Source organism: Mytilus californianus, unplaced genomic scaffold (assembly GCF_021869535.1).
Source record: "Mytilus californianus isolate M0D057914Y unplaced genomic scaffold, xbMytCali1.0.p SCAF_36, whole genome shotgun sequence".
Taxonomy (NCBI): Eukaryota; Metazoa; Mollusca; class Bivalvia; order Mytilida; family Mytilidae; genus Mytilus; species Mytilus californianus.
The window spans coordinates 1,708,262-1,721,898 of NW_026262686.1; the positions used below are offsets into that span (position 1 = coordinate 1,708,262).

A 13,637-nucleotide genomic window follows, 5' to 3' on the forward strand; every position below is an offset into this window, starting at 1 on the left:
ATTTAAAGTTAAATATACAACACAAGCTCTGAGGAGCTTTTGACCGAATATAAAAACAAATAAACAGTCTAAGATATAAAACAACCTGTAATTCAAAGTTGAATCTCACATACATAGCATGTAATAAAAATTAAGCAACAGATTTAGAATGAAGTAAAACATTGTTTACCTACATGTATATAAAAGTTTAAAATTTAGATTAAAAATATGGTAACTATTCAAATAAATACATTACTTTTATAAAAATCAAATAAAAAAGTTTAGAACTTATAACTATAGTATATGCTTTGAGATCTAGAAATTTCAATGAACAGAATATATTCAACATGAACTGATTATCCAATTTCTAGAAATATGTGTCAGAAATTAAAATTTAAATATATAAAAATTTGTGAAGAAATATATCAATACTAGTCCAAAGCAACAAAAAGCAACATAAATAATAAACAGCTCAAAAGTTATCTGCAGGCAGAACAGCGACATTCCAAACCGTTCCAGGACTGAACAAGACTTTTAAAATGTGAAAAACTATTTTCAGTCCTGAAATGGTTTGGAAGGCTGTTCCATAAAGTTGCGGCAGCAAATTTGAACGATTTTTTACCGTAACGGGTTGACTTTACCTGTGGAACATCCAGAATATTTACATACATGTACCTGAAAGAATACTTAGATTGTTTGACACTCACCAAATTTTGTAAGCACACAGGAGTTATATTGTTCATAATCTTTAAAGTTTCTAGAGCCATTGTTCTTATCCATCTGATCTGCAAGGAGGGCACCTGAGCATTTATGTAAGAGGTCCTTGTAGGAGCTTCTTAAATCCTAGTATACAAAACAAAGTGCTCTTTCCTGCACTTTTTCTAGTTTTTTGGAATTTTTCTCAGTGCAAAAATGCCATGCCAAAGGGCAAAAATTAAAATTACTAAGAATAAAAGTATGAAAAATAGTAAGTTTACTAAGTCTATCCAAAACAGAGCCCAAACGTTTTAAAACATTTAGTTGCTGTGAGGCTCTCCTGCAGATTGAGCTGATTATGAACATAAAAATTTAACTGATAGTCAATTTCAATGCCTAATCATTTTACTGTTTTTTCACATGTAAGGTTCGAATTTTGAATATGTATAGATGGGTTTTTTTCAAAGGTCTTTTTGCCAACAGCCAAAACTTGAAACTTGTAAGGATTTGCTTGCATTTTATTCACCCATTCACCCGGAACCACTCAATAAGTATTTTGACTCAGATTCCAAATTTGAAATTAATAAATCAAAATCTGGAGTACAGAAAGACAAAGTATTGTCATCTGCATAGCTATATATTCTACCATTTTTAACAAAAAGAAAAATATCATTTATAAATACGTTAAACAACAATGGCCCTAATATAGAACCCTGTGGTAAGCCTTTATGGATGTCAGCCCAACCACTCAGAACATTGTTGACTTTTATTTGTTGTTTACGATTAGATAAATAGGACTTTAAAAGAGCAACTGAATGGGGGGATAACCATATGCTGATAATTTATCTAGCAAGATATTGTGCGGTAGGCAGTCAAAAGCCATAGAAAGATCCATTAATACCGCTGCGATGTACTGGTTTTTATCAAGAGCTTCAAGCCAATCTTCTAACACTCTGAGAAGTGTGGTCTGACATCCACGTCCACCTCTAAATGCACACAAAAAAGGATTAAATATTTTATCAAAGTACATGTATTCAGTTAGCATGGTTAGTTGAATTTCATATATTTTTTCAAAGATTTTAGAAAATATGGGTAAGACACTAACTGGTCTATAGTTTGTCTTTAATAATGGGTCACTCTTTTTATGAAGGGGGGGGTCACTTGGGCTTCTTTTAGTTTATCAGGGAAAAAGTTATTTTCAATTGACAAATTTGAGTTGTCAGCTGTGGTGCAATATAAGATTTACAATTTTTTACTATTTTTGCTGGAATACCATCAGCTCCTGAAGCCTTCTTGATGTTTTTTTTTATTAGAGAAAAATAACATACATTTGTTATTGTGGACTAAAAAATAAAAAAAATGTGATAACATATGTATGTTACATGTTTCAAAGGGGCAATATACATCCTTTATTTTGTGAAATTGTATACAAGTTCTATTGATATTATAATTGTCTTTCTGTATACTAAACTTTAAAAAGATACAACAGTTCATAGTTTGTCAATCATGGTTCATAAGTGTTTCTCGTTTCTCGTTTTTTATATAGATTAGACCATTGGTTTTCCCGTTTGAATGGTTTTACACTAGTAATTTTTGGGGCCCTTTATAGCTTACTGTTCGGTGTGAGCCAAGGCTCCGTGTTGAAGACCGTACTTTGACCTATAATGGTTTAATTTTATAAATTTTGACTTGGATGGAGAGTTGTCTCATTGGTACTCATACCACATCTTCTTATATCTATATAGTACACCTATGTTATTACAGAAAATATATGCCTGTAATAACTAAAGGGTGTTATTACAACTTCTCTACATCTCTTCAAAGCCTTTGCTCAGACATATATCACAATGTATTTTAATTTATTGTAAGAAATAATGATCAGAGCATGTAACATGTAATGAGGTTCTGGCAAGATTCCAAGTAATTCCCAAGTGTCTCATATAATAAGTTACATGCCTGTAATAACTAATTAGCCTTGTTATTACAGCTTAGTTTATCCCTTAAAAGCCATGTCTCATTGATTTACCATGGTTGATCAAAAATGTATTAATTGAATTGAAAAATTAGTTATCAAGGTTATGTATTAAGTTACTGTGCAAAGTTTCAAGAATTCCCAAGTGCCCACTAAAAATAAAAATATTTATAATATATTTGACTTAAATAACAAACATATGCTACTACAGATTAAGAAAAAAAAAGTAGACAACTCATGAAAGTATCTGTAATAACACGTGTATGTTATTTTTCTCTAATAATTTATTTAAGTTACACCCTAAGGCCTTGACTGTACATGTAACTACATTTGTAGCTTTGGTGTAAATTAAAATACAAGTAGTTTGGTAGGAGTAAAAACAATGAAGATTTTAAATAGAAAACATGAGAGATAATTGTTTTTAACAGCCTCTATCATCTTGGACAAGTATGATATACAACAACGCCAAACATGGTAGAGGGTCTGGATGCAGGTCCTTCATCAGTGTTCCAGCTAGGATTTCAAAAGGGCAGGGAGCCAATCATGAAAAGGGCACTTTAGCACGATGATTGATATGTCAAAAAGGGCATGTCAAACATTGTCTTATTTAAACTGCAGGGGTTTCAGCTAGGAGTTTAGAGGGGGTTTAGTCACTTTTACGATAGATGAAAATCAACATTATTTTGGGTAACAGTAAGGGACCAAGGACGTATATTACTAGCTATAATACATATGCCCTAGTCTTTTATGGACAAGGATCTTTGAAGACATTAGGCATGCTACAAATGTAGGTAGTCATGGTATGATTTTACTGGTGTGATGCTTACATATGATGATAAGAACAAGGATCTAGAAATTTAGTTCACAATTTCAGTTATTTTGAGGGGACATCTTGATCAACAGAAGTCGGGTCCTTTTTTCAAAGCAAGGAATCGCAGCATAAATGAAATTGTAACGACTTTTTCACTGCATTATCAATATCCCTGTAAAAACGTTTTAAAATCGATATTTGGAATTCATTTTTGTGAGCTTGGAATGATTAAAAAGACTGTCTATTTTAGATTTATCAAGAGAAGATCACGTTTATTTTCGATTTTTAAACGAAATGAAAACAGGAAGTGACAAGAGGATAATAAATTTAGAATGAATCCGGATTCATCTACGGATTGGTTTGTGTTTAATGTAAAGGCAAGAAATTATCATTTTTTAAATTTCAGTTGCTCAGTAAAAAATATATTTGTCTCTCTGGTTAATTTGATACTAAATGATTTCGCATTTTACATTTAAGTGTCTATTAAATTTGTAAAGATACGTTCACGCATGCGCGGTTCATGATAAAGAAAGCACATGTTTGAATCGTGAAAATATTTTTGATTGTTTTGAAAAAAGTTTTATCTTTATAATTGAAATTGTCAAAAGATTTCAATGAAAAGTTTTATAAAATGTGACGAAAATACGTTCAAATCATGACAAATGACGAAACTATGTCAACTGAGCTGGAATAAGTAATCGTTTGAGAAATTTTGAAATTATATAAACCTGACTGTCCAGGGGGAAACAATTTTGTTAAATTGACGAAATAACAAAAACGTTTATGGATAAATGAACTACAAATTTAATGGGAAAAATAATTACAGTGGTCAATTATGAGGTTTAATTAACGAATTAATGACCCATCCAATGGCGATAAGCGGATTATCTGTAATCACAACTTATTACACCTGCTGTAAATGTTAATTAGCTGAGGGTCGTAAACTTGACATAAATATGAAGACAGATAGAATAATAGTATTTTCTTCAAAATATTATAACAATAAAGGCTTGGACTTGCGGAAAAGGGCAGGGCGTCTTAAAAAGGGCACAGAGCGTCAGAAAAAGGGCATAGGGCTGCACCCGGAAACGACCAAGCTGGAACACTGTTCATTTCCGTATTCTTATATTTTAGCACACCATTAATCTGTACTTTTATTTTTTCGGGCCTATTTTTCTCTATTCTTCTTTTTTTGGGACCATTTTTCTATAGTAATGGTCCACTGTTCTCTATTCTGTAAGCCCTATACAGACCCTCATGGTAATGCACCTGATAAACATGTGCTTTGTAGTCCGGATTTTGTTTTATTCTTTGTTATCATAGCAATGTCATTGTGACTAGTTTGATATCTGTTTGGTACATTTATCTTCCGCCTGTCTTAGAGATGAATGACTTGTCCTTTGATTATCATGACATTATTCATTATTCATTTCATTTCGTCAAAATAATTCACAAAACAAAACCTGTTTATGTTTAAAAAATGTCACTTTATTTTTAAATAATAAAAAAAACTTATTATCTTTATTTTATAGCAAACCACTAACTAAAGCATGAATAAAAAAATATTCAAAACATATAACCTTTTGTCGACCTAAGTCGAACATGAATGGGAGCAAACGTGATTTTGGGAGAACGGACCGGGATTCATAATACCCCAAATGCCAATGGGTTATTATGACCCATTTTGAGTGGTTGTCCACAACCTGGTAAACGTAGAGTCCAGCGAGACAGGCCGTCCAAGTAACGCTTAAGGACTGAAGCACCGGCACTTGTTTATATCCATGGTAATGTCGACTATCCATATATAATAGTTGGCTAAAAATGGAGGGAAATCAGAAGCTACCTGTGAACTGAAACACTAATGTAGCGCTTACGTAAACTAGATTGTTATTTGGTCTAACCTGGACTTATTTAACAAGTGGTTCATTTGTATTTCTTTCCACTTTTATCAGGTCATATGTTCATGGAGTGGCGTCACATAGGAGTAGGAAAAGAAACCGGTGATACTGGTTCTTTTTTGTCTTCTTGAAAATAGTCCTCCCTCGTAGGCGTACCTTCATATATTATATTAATTTGAGTCACTACTAATCCAACAATTTAAATCATTCTGTATTTACAATAGACAAATCCACAACCATACCAGAAACAATAAAACACATTGAGGACACCTACCTAACCTCACTATAACTGAAAATGGTCTCGCGTGAAAAACTGCTCCGGCAAAGACGTAAACCCATCAAAAGCTTCTGAACCAGATGGAATCCCTAACAGAATTCTCAAAGAATGCGCAAGCCAAATAGCACCAGGACTGACAGGGATCTTTCAAAAATCTGTAGACACTGGAACCCTACCATAGGACTGGCTAAACGCAAACATATCTTGCGTATTCAAAAAAGGCGCCTTTTAACTAAACATGCTGCCGAAAACTACAGACCTGTTTCACGAACATTAGTTCCATGTATAATCCTTGAACACATTATATGCAGGCACATAATGAAACATCTAGACAGGCATGGAGTTTTAACATCATTAAGGGAGCTACCATTTGATTTTTATGGGGGGGGGCTAGGATGAAATTTGAAAAAAATAGGCAGGACAGGAGTTTTGAGTAAAAAAAAAAGGCAGGATGAGACACTTGCAAAAAAAAAAAGTAAGGATGACAATTTAGGTAAAAAAAAGTCAGGATAAACCTTAAAAAAAAGCAGGACCGAATAGAGTGGAAAACAAAAAGACAGGACAGAGATTACAACTAAAAAAAATGCAGGACAAAATTTTTCATCCTAGCCCCCATAAAAATCAAATGGTAGCTCCCTAAGTTCAGTTTCTTGTATATTCCTCCATTAATTGTGGAGCACTACCCATAGGGTATAATTGTAGCAACTATATACACCTTAAAACATAAGGAAACATTTAATTATGTACAGATGACTGAATTTGGGCAATACTAATTAATATTATAATTAATTCATAGGATTGTCATCATAAAATTATAAAAATAATATTCATAATGTGCTGAGGTGTAAGAACAAGTTAAGTAAGAATTGGATATATTTACAAATTTATAAGAATTTAGAATTTAAGTGGTTTTAAATTAAACTTTTTTATAATTGTTAGTTAAAGGTGCTTTACGTACATCAGAATTTATAATGAAAAGGTTATTTTATAAGACTTATGTAAAAGGGTTGGTGTTAAGAACAATTCAACATATATACATAAGTTTTCCTTTACAGTTTAAAATTACCTTATTTTGGATCTTATCATTATTCTTTAAAGGTACTTGATATCTTAAAACTTAGCAAAAAAATAATTTAGGTCCTAATGAGTCATAAAATAGTTAGATGGTAAAGTAGGGAACTATTTTATTTTAAAAAAGTTTACTTATACTGTACTTGTGTTCAAGTTTTTTATCCTTTTTGTGCGCAGCATGTGCATCTCATAGCACATATTTCTAGCCAGAGTTTCAATGTTTTCATACACAGCTGAGTAACAGTTTATGTCCTTGCTAGTACAGTCCATTATGAGCTGCAGTAAATTCCCTTGTTGTATGATCTTCTTGTATGTTGAGGTATCAATTTCATCCATTGTCTGTTCGATTTTTGAGCAATATTTAGATCTTATAAATGTTCTAGATCTTCATTTTCCTGTTCACAGATTGTACATATCGGGTTAACTTTCGATCGAACTTAGCTCTTTTGGCTTGTAAGGGGGGCCCGCTCCAGTCATGCTTCAGTGATTCCCTATATAATCAACCAAATTTTTCCAACAAAAGGGGGGGGGGCCCGGACCCCCCCCCCCCCCCCCAGGGCAACCCCCCCCCCCCCGGGATCCGCCTATGAATATGTACGTTATTGTTTCAGATCTGGCTACTCATGCGAAACCCAATTACTAATCACACTAAATGACTTCATGAAAGCATATGATGCCGGTCTACAAACTTATATTGCCATCTTATACTTCTCCAAACCCTTCGACACGTACAGTACCCCAGAAGAAACTGACTTATTTGTAGATCTTACTTTGCTGTACATTATTGCTGTTTATAGTTTATCTCTATCTATAATAATATTCAAGATAATAACCAAAAGCTGCAAAATTTTCTTAAAATTACCAATTCAGGGGCAGCAACCCAACAACGTGCTGCCTGATTGGTCTGGAAATTGCAGGGCAGATAGATCTTGACCCAATGAACAATTTTACCCCTATGTCAGATTTGCTCTAAATGCTTTGGTTTCAGAGATATGAGCCAAAAACTGCATTTTACCCTATGTACTATTTTTTAGCCATGTCGGCCATCTTGGTTCGCGGGCGGGGTCATCGGACACATTTTTTAAACAAGATACCCTAATGATGATTGTGGACAAGTTTGGTTAAATTTGTCTTAGTAGTTTCAGAGGAGAAGATTTTTGTAAAAGATTACAAAAATTTACGAAAAATGGTTAAAAATTGACTATAAAGGGCAATAACTCCTTAAGGGGTCAACTGATCATTTTGGTCAAGTTGACTTATTTGTAGATCTTACTTTGCTTAACATTATTGCTCTTTACAATTTATCTCTATCTATAATAATATTCAAGATAATAACCAAAAACGGCAAAATTTCCTTAAAATTACCAATTCAGGGGCAGCAACTCAATAACATGTAGTCAGATTCATCTGAAAATGTCAGGGCAGATAGATCTTGACCTGATAAACAATTTTACCCCATGTCAGATTTGCTCTAAATGCTTTGGTTTCAGAGATATAAGCCAAAATCTACATTTTACCCATATGTTCTATTTTTAGCCATGGCGGCCATCTTGGTTGGTTGGCCGGGTCACTGGACAAATTTTTTAAACTAGATACCCCAATGATGATTGTGGCCAAGTTTGGTTTAATTTGGCCAAGTAGTTTCAGAGAAGATTTTTGTAAAACATTACAAAAATTTACGAAAAATGGTTAAAAATTGACTATAAAGGGATATAACTCCTTAAGGGGTCAACTGACCATTTTGGTCAAGTTGACTTATTTGTAGATCTTACTTTGCTTAACATTATTGCTGTTTACAGTTTATCTCTATCTATAATAATATTCGATAATAACCAAAAACGGCAAAATTTCCTTAAAATTACCAATTCAGGGGCAGCAACCCAACAACAGGTTGTCAGATTCATCTGAAAATTTCAGGGCAGATAGATCTTGACCTGATAAACAATTTTACCCCGAGTCAGATTTGCTCTAAATGCTTTGGTTTCAGAGATATAAGCCAAAATCTACATTTTACCCCTATGTTCTATTTTTAGCCATGGCGGCCATCTTGGTTGGTTGGCCGGGTCACTGGACACATTTTTTTAAACTAGATACCCCAATGATGATTATGGCCAAGTTTGGTTTAATTTGGCCAAGTAGTTTCAGAGGAGAAGATTTTTGTAAAAGATTACAAAAATTTACGAAAAATGGTTAAAAATTGACTATAAAGGGCAATAACTCCTTAAGGGGTCAACTGACCAATTTGGTCAAGTTGACTTATTTGTAGATCTTACGTTGCTTAACATTATTGCTGTTTACAGTTTATCTCTATCTATAATAATATTCAAGATAATAACCAAAAACGGCAAAATTTCCTTAAAATTACCAATTCAGGGGCAGCAACCCAACAACAGGTTGTCAGATTCATCTGAAAATTTCAGGGCAGATAGATCTTGACCTGATAAACAATTTTACCCATGTCAGATTTGCTCTGAATGCTTTGGTTTCAGAGATATAAGCCAAAATCTACATTTTACCCCTTTTGTTCTATTTTTAGCCATGGCGGCCATCTTGGTTGGTTGGCCGGGTCACCGGACACATTTTTTAAACTAGATTCCCCAATGATGATTGTGGCCAAGTTTGGTTTAATTTGGCCAAGTAGTTTCAGAGGAGAAGATTTTTGTAAAAGATTACAAAAATTTACGAAAAATGGTTAAACATTGACTATAAAGGGCAATAACTCCTTAAGGGGTCAACTGACCAATTTGGTCAAGTTGACTTATTTGTAGATCTTACGTTGCTAAACATTATTGCTGTTTACAGTTTATCTCTATCTATAATAATATTCAAGATAATAACCAAAAACGGCAAAATTTCCTTAAAATTACCAATTCAGGGGCAGCAACTCAATAACATGTAGTCAGATTCATCTGAAAATGTCAGGGCAGATAGATCTTGACCTGATAAACAATTTTACCCCATGTCAGATTTGCTCTAAATGCTTTGGTTTCAGAGATATAAGCCAAAATCTACATTTTACCCATATGTTCTATTTTTAGCCATGGCGGCCATCTTGGTTGGTTGGCCGGGTCACTGGACAAATTTTTTAAACTAGATACCCCAATGATGATTGTGGCCAAGTTTGGTTTAATTTGGCCAAGTAGTTTCAGAGAAGATTTTTGTAAAACATTACAAAAATTTACGAAAAATGGTTAAAAATTGACTATAAAGGGATATAACTCCTTAAGGGGTCAACTGACCATTTTGGTCAAGTTGACTTATTTGTAGATCTTACTTTGCTTAACATTATTGCTGTTTACAGTTTATCTCTATCTATAATAATATTCGATAATAACCAAAAACGGCAAAATTTCCTTAAAATTACCAATTCAGGGGCAGCAACCCAACAACAGGTTGTCAGATTCATCTGAAAATTTCAGGGCAGATAGATCTTGACCTGATAAACAATTTTACCCCGAGTCAGATTTGCTCTAAATGCTTTGGTTTCAGAGATATAAGCCAAAATCTACATTTTACCCCTATGTTCTATTTTTAGCCATGGCGGCCATCTTGGTTGGTTGGCCGGGTCACTGGACACATTTTTTTAAACTAGATACCCCAATGATGATTATGGCCAAGTTTGGTTTAATTTGGCCAAGTAGTTTCAGAGGAGAAGATTTTTGTAAAAGATTACAAAAATTTACGAAAAATGGTTAAAAATTGACTATAAAGGGCAATAACTCCTTAAGGGGTCAACTGACCAATTTGGTCAAGTTGACTTATTTGTAGATCTTACGTTGCTTAACATTATTGCTGTTTACAGTTTATCTCTATCTATAATAATATTCAAGATAATAACCAAAAACGGCAAAATTTCCTTAAAATTACCAATTCAGGGGCAGCAACCCAACAACAGGTTGTCAGATTCATCTGAAAATTTCAGGGCAGATAGATCTTGACCTGATAAACAATTTTACCCATGTCAGATTTGCTCTGAATGCTTTGGTTTCAGAGATATAAGCCAAAATCTACATTTTACCCCTTTTGTTCTATTTTTAGCCATGGCGGCCATCTTGGTTGGTTGGCCGGGTCACCGGACACATTTTTTAAACTAGATTCCCCAATGATGATTGTGGCCAAGTTTGGTTTAATTTGGCCAAGTAGTTTCAGAGGAGAAGATTTTTGTAAAAGATTACAAAAATTTACGAAAAATGGTTAAACATTGACTATAAAGGGCAATAACTCCTTAAGGGGTCAACTGACCAATTTGGTCAAGTTGACTTATTTGTAGATCTTACGTTGCTTAACATTATTGCTGTTTACAGTTTATCTCTATCTATAATAATATTCAAGATAATAACCAAAAACGGCAAAATTTCCTTAAAATTACCAATTCAGGGGCAGCAACCCAACAACAGGTTGTCAGATTCATCTGAAAATGTCAGGGCAGATAGATCTTGACCTGATAAACAATTTTACCCCATGTCAGATTTGCTCTGAATGCTTTGGTTTCAGAGATATAAGCCAAAATCTACATTTTACCCCTTTTGTTCTATTTTTAGCCATGGCGGCCATCTTGGTTGGTTGGCCGGGTCACCGGACACATTTTTTAAACTAGATTCCCCAATGATGATTGTGGCCAAGTTTGGTTTAATTTGGCCAAGTAGTTTCAGAGGAGAAGATTTTTGTAAAAGTTAACAGACGACGCCGGACGACGACGACGACGACGACGACGACGGACGACGGACGACGGACGCAAAGTGATGAGAAAAGCTCACTTGGCCCTTCGGGCCAGGTGAGCTAAAAATGAAAGTAGTAGTAGAAGGAGAACAATCTGAAGAAGTGTCAGTCGACTCTGGTGTACAACAAGGTACTGTCCTGGGACCTTTACTCTTCCTTTGTCATATAAATGACCTCCCAGACGCAGTCAGATCTCCAGTCCGACTTATCGCAGGTGACTGCCTACTATACAGATCGATAAAGACACAGAAAGACCATGACATCCTCCAAGAAGATCTCAAGAACCTAGAAGTATGGGCAAATAACTGGGGAATCAGAGGCGGATTTAGGGGCCCTTTTGTGGGATAGATTTGGTTGATTATTTAGGAAATCACTGAAGCATGACTAAGCGGGCTCCCTCTTATGGCAGTCAGTGCCCCCCCCCCCCCCCCCACCCCACCCCTTTATGAAAATTTCTGGATCCGCCACTGGAAATGAGGTTCAACGCAAAGAAATGCTACATTCTAAGCATGAAAAACAAGAGCCATTAAATCTATAGTTTATCACCTTGAACCCACAAGTGCGCGCATCGAGCGCAGAGAGCTTCAAAACTGCTCTCGCGCACCGTCAATAAATCGACGGCGCTCTCTCTACCGTTGTATTAAAGCCAGTATTGATATCCACAACGTATGTTCATAGTACGAAGTGAAAATTTATAGTAATACCAAACACTTATCAAAGCTAGTATATAGACCAGATATAACACCTGAATAACATTAAATAACAAAAAAGCAATACAATTAGTATCAACAGGTCAAATAAACAAGAAAGTACGATTTGAGTGTACTCGCAGTTACTGACAGCTAGTTAAAAGCCAAAACAATTAATAATAAAAAATCATGCATCAGAGACTAAAATCAACTAAAACACATCCCAGGGATTTAGTATTTTAACGTCATGGACAGTCAAAGAAGACATGACTAATGCAATGCCAAAAATAAATGTATCGACAGACAGTAGGATAGTTAGGAGTTTAACCTCTTTATAGATCAAAACGAACGTGGGTATGTCTTTATACATCCCGTTTGAAAAAATACAAATTTAGTTATGTTTTAATTTGCTGATGACAAAATCGATATTAGTGCCAATGTAAACTATATTCAAAGATCTAATTACAACATTGGTAAGATCGATAACCTTTACTAATAAGTTTGTTTAAAGGTTCGATGAGTTTACACGGATCACATAGTGATTTCCGCGCTTTAAGTACAATATTACCGTAAAATGTCTATTTCAAAGGTTAGATAATAGATCAACAGCCAAATTAACCAAAAAGCTAGTCATATAACATAAGCCTTCGTATATTCATATCGTTTGCTTTCGACGTTTTTTATCGGATATTTTTTTTACTATCAATGCCGAACCACGTTCGTGGTTCGGCATTGGTAGTAAATAGAGAATATCATATGGCTTTTTCAATATCACACCTGTATCTACCCGAGACACCAATATAATCCCAAGAGCTCTGCTCGAGGGATTAGATTGGTTGAAGGTTGATACGGTGTGTGATATTGAAAAAGCCATATTATATACACTTTATTACATACATGTACCTCAGTTACAACTTTCTCTCTTGGATATTTTTTCACGAGACATGACGTAAAACATATTAGGGATTTGATAAAGCTTTTGTAACCGTGACTGATATCGATTACGTGACGTCATACAGATTAGGGGTGTGATAAAGCCTTTGCAACCGTGATTAATATCGATATCATCACGGATGGTTAATACAGCACGATTATCATCAATTGTATTACACATACAATTTACCTGTATATACTACTAAGTTTATAATAAATATATAATAAACAAGTACTATATATATATCTCTAAAAAAAAAATATCTGACGCATTCAGATGTGAGCATAGAGATTAATCTTTATCATGTTTTTTTTATAATAGTTAAAAATCAAAGTACTGAAGTACTGAACATCGGATGACCACAAGTTCTTGAGGATGGTCAAAAGCACTTGTCTCAGAAAAAAAACAACATATCTCTTTACCTGAAACTGAGGTTAATGTACAGAGATATATTTTTTTCTAGACAAGTGCATGCGAGTATGATGAATAAATGACAGGAAATTCAACCCGTAATAACTATTATATTGTAGTGATACAAATCAGTATACACTGATTTGTTGTTATATATTATATTAAAATAACAGTTTCATA

The 13,637-nt window shown here is 34.3% G+C and overlaps 1 protein-coding gene across 1 annotated transcript in view; it reads right to left on the reverse strand.

Moving 5' to 3' along the window:
• LOC127736781 (phosphatidylserine decarboxylase proenzyme, mitochondrial-like) overlaps positions 1-5,455 on the reverse strand; it is a 30,273-nt gene extending 24,818 nt beyond the window's left edge. The window contains exon 1 of the mRNA XM_052247375.1: positions 5,360-5,455. Within this exon, the coding sequence (XP_052103335.1) occupies positions 5,360-5,385 (26 nt within the window). The 5' untranslated portion in view covers positions 5,386-5,455. The remainder of the gene's footprint in view (positions 1-5,359) is intronic.
• Positions 5,456-13,637: the final 8,182 nt, after the last annotated feature.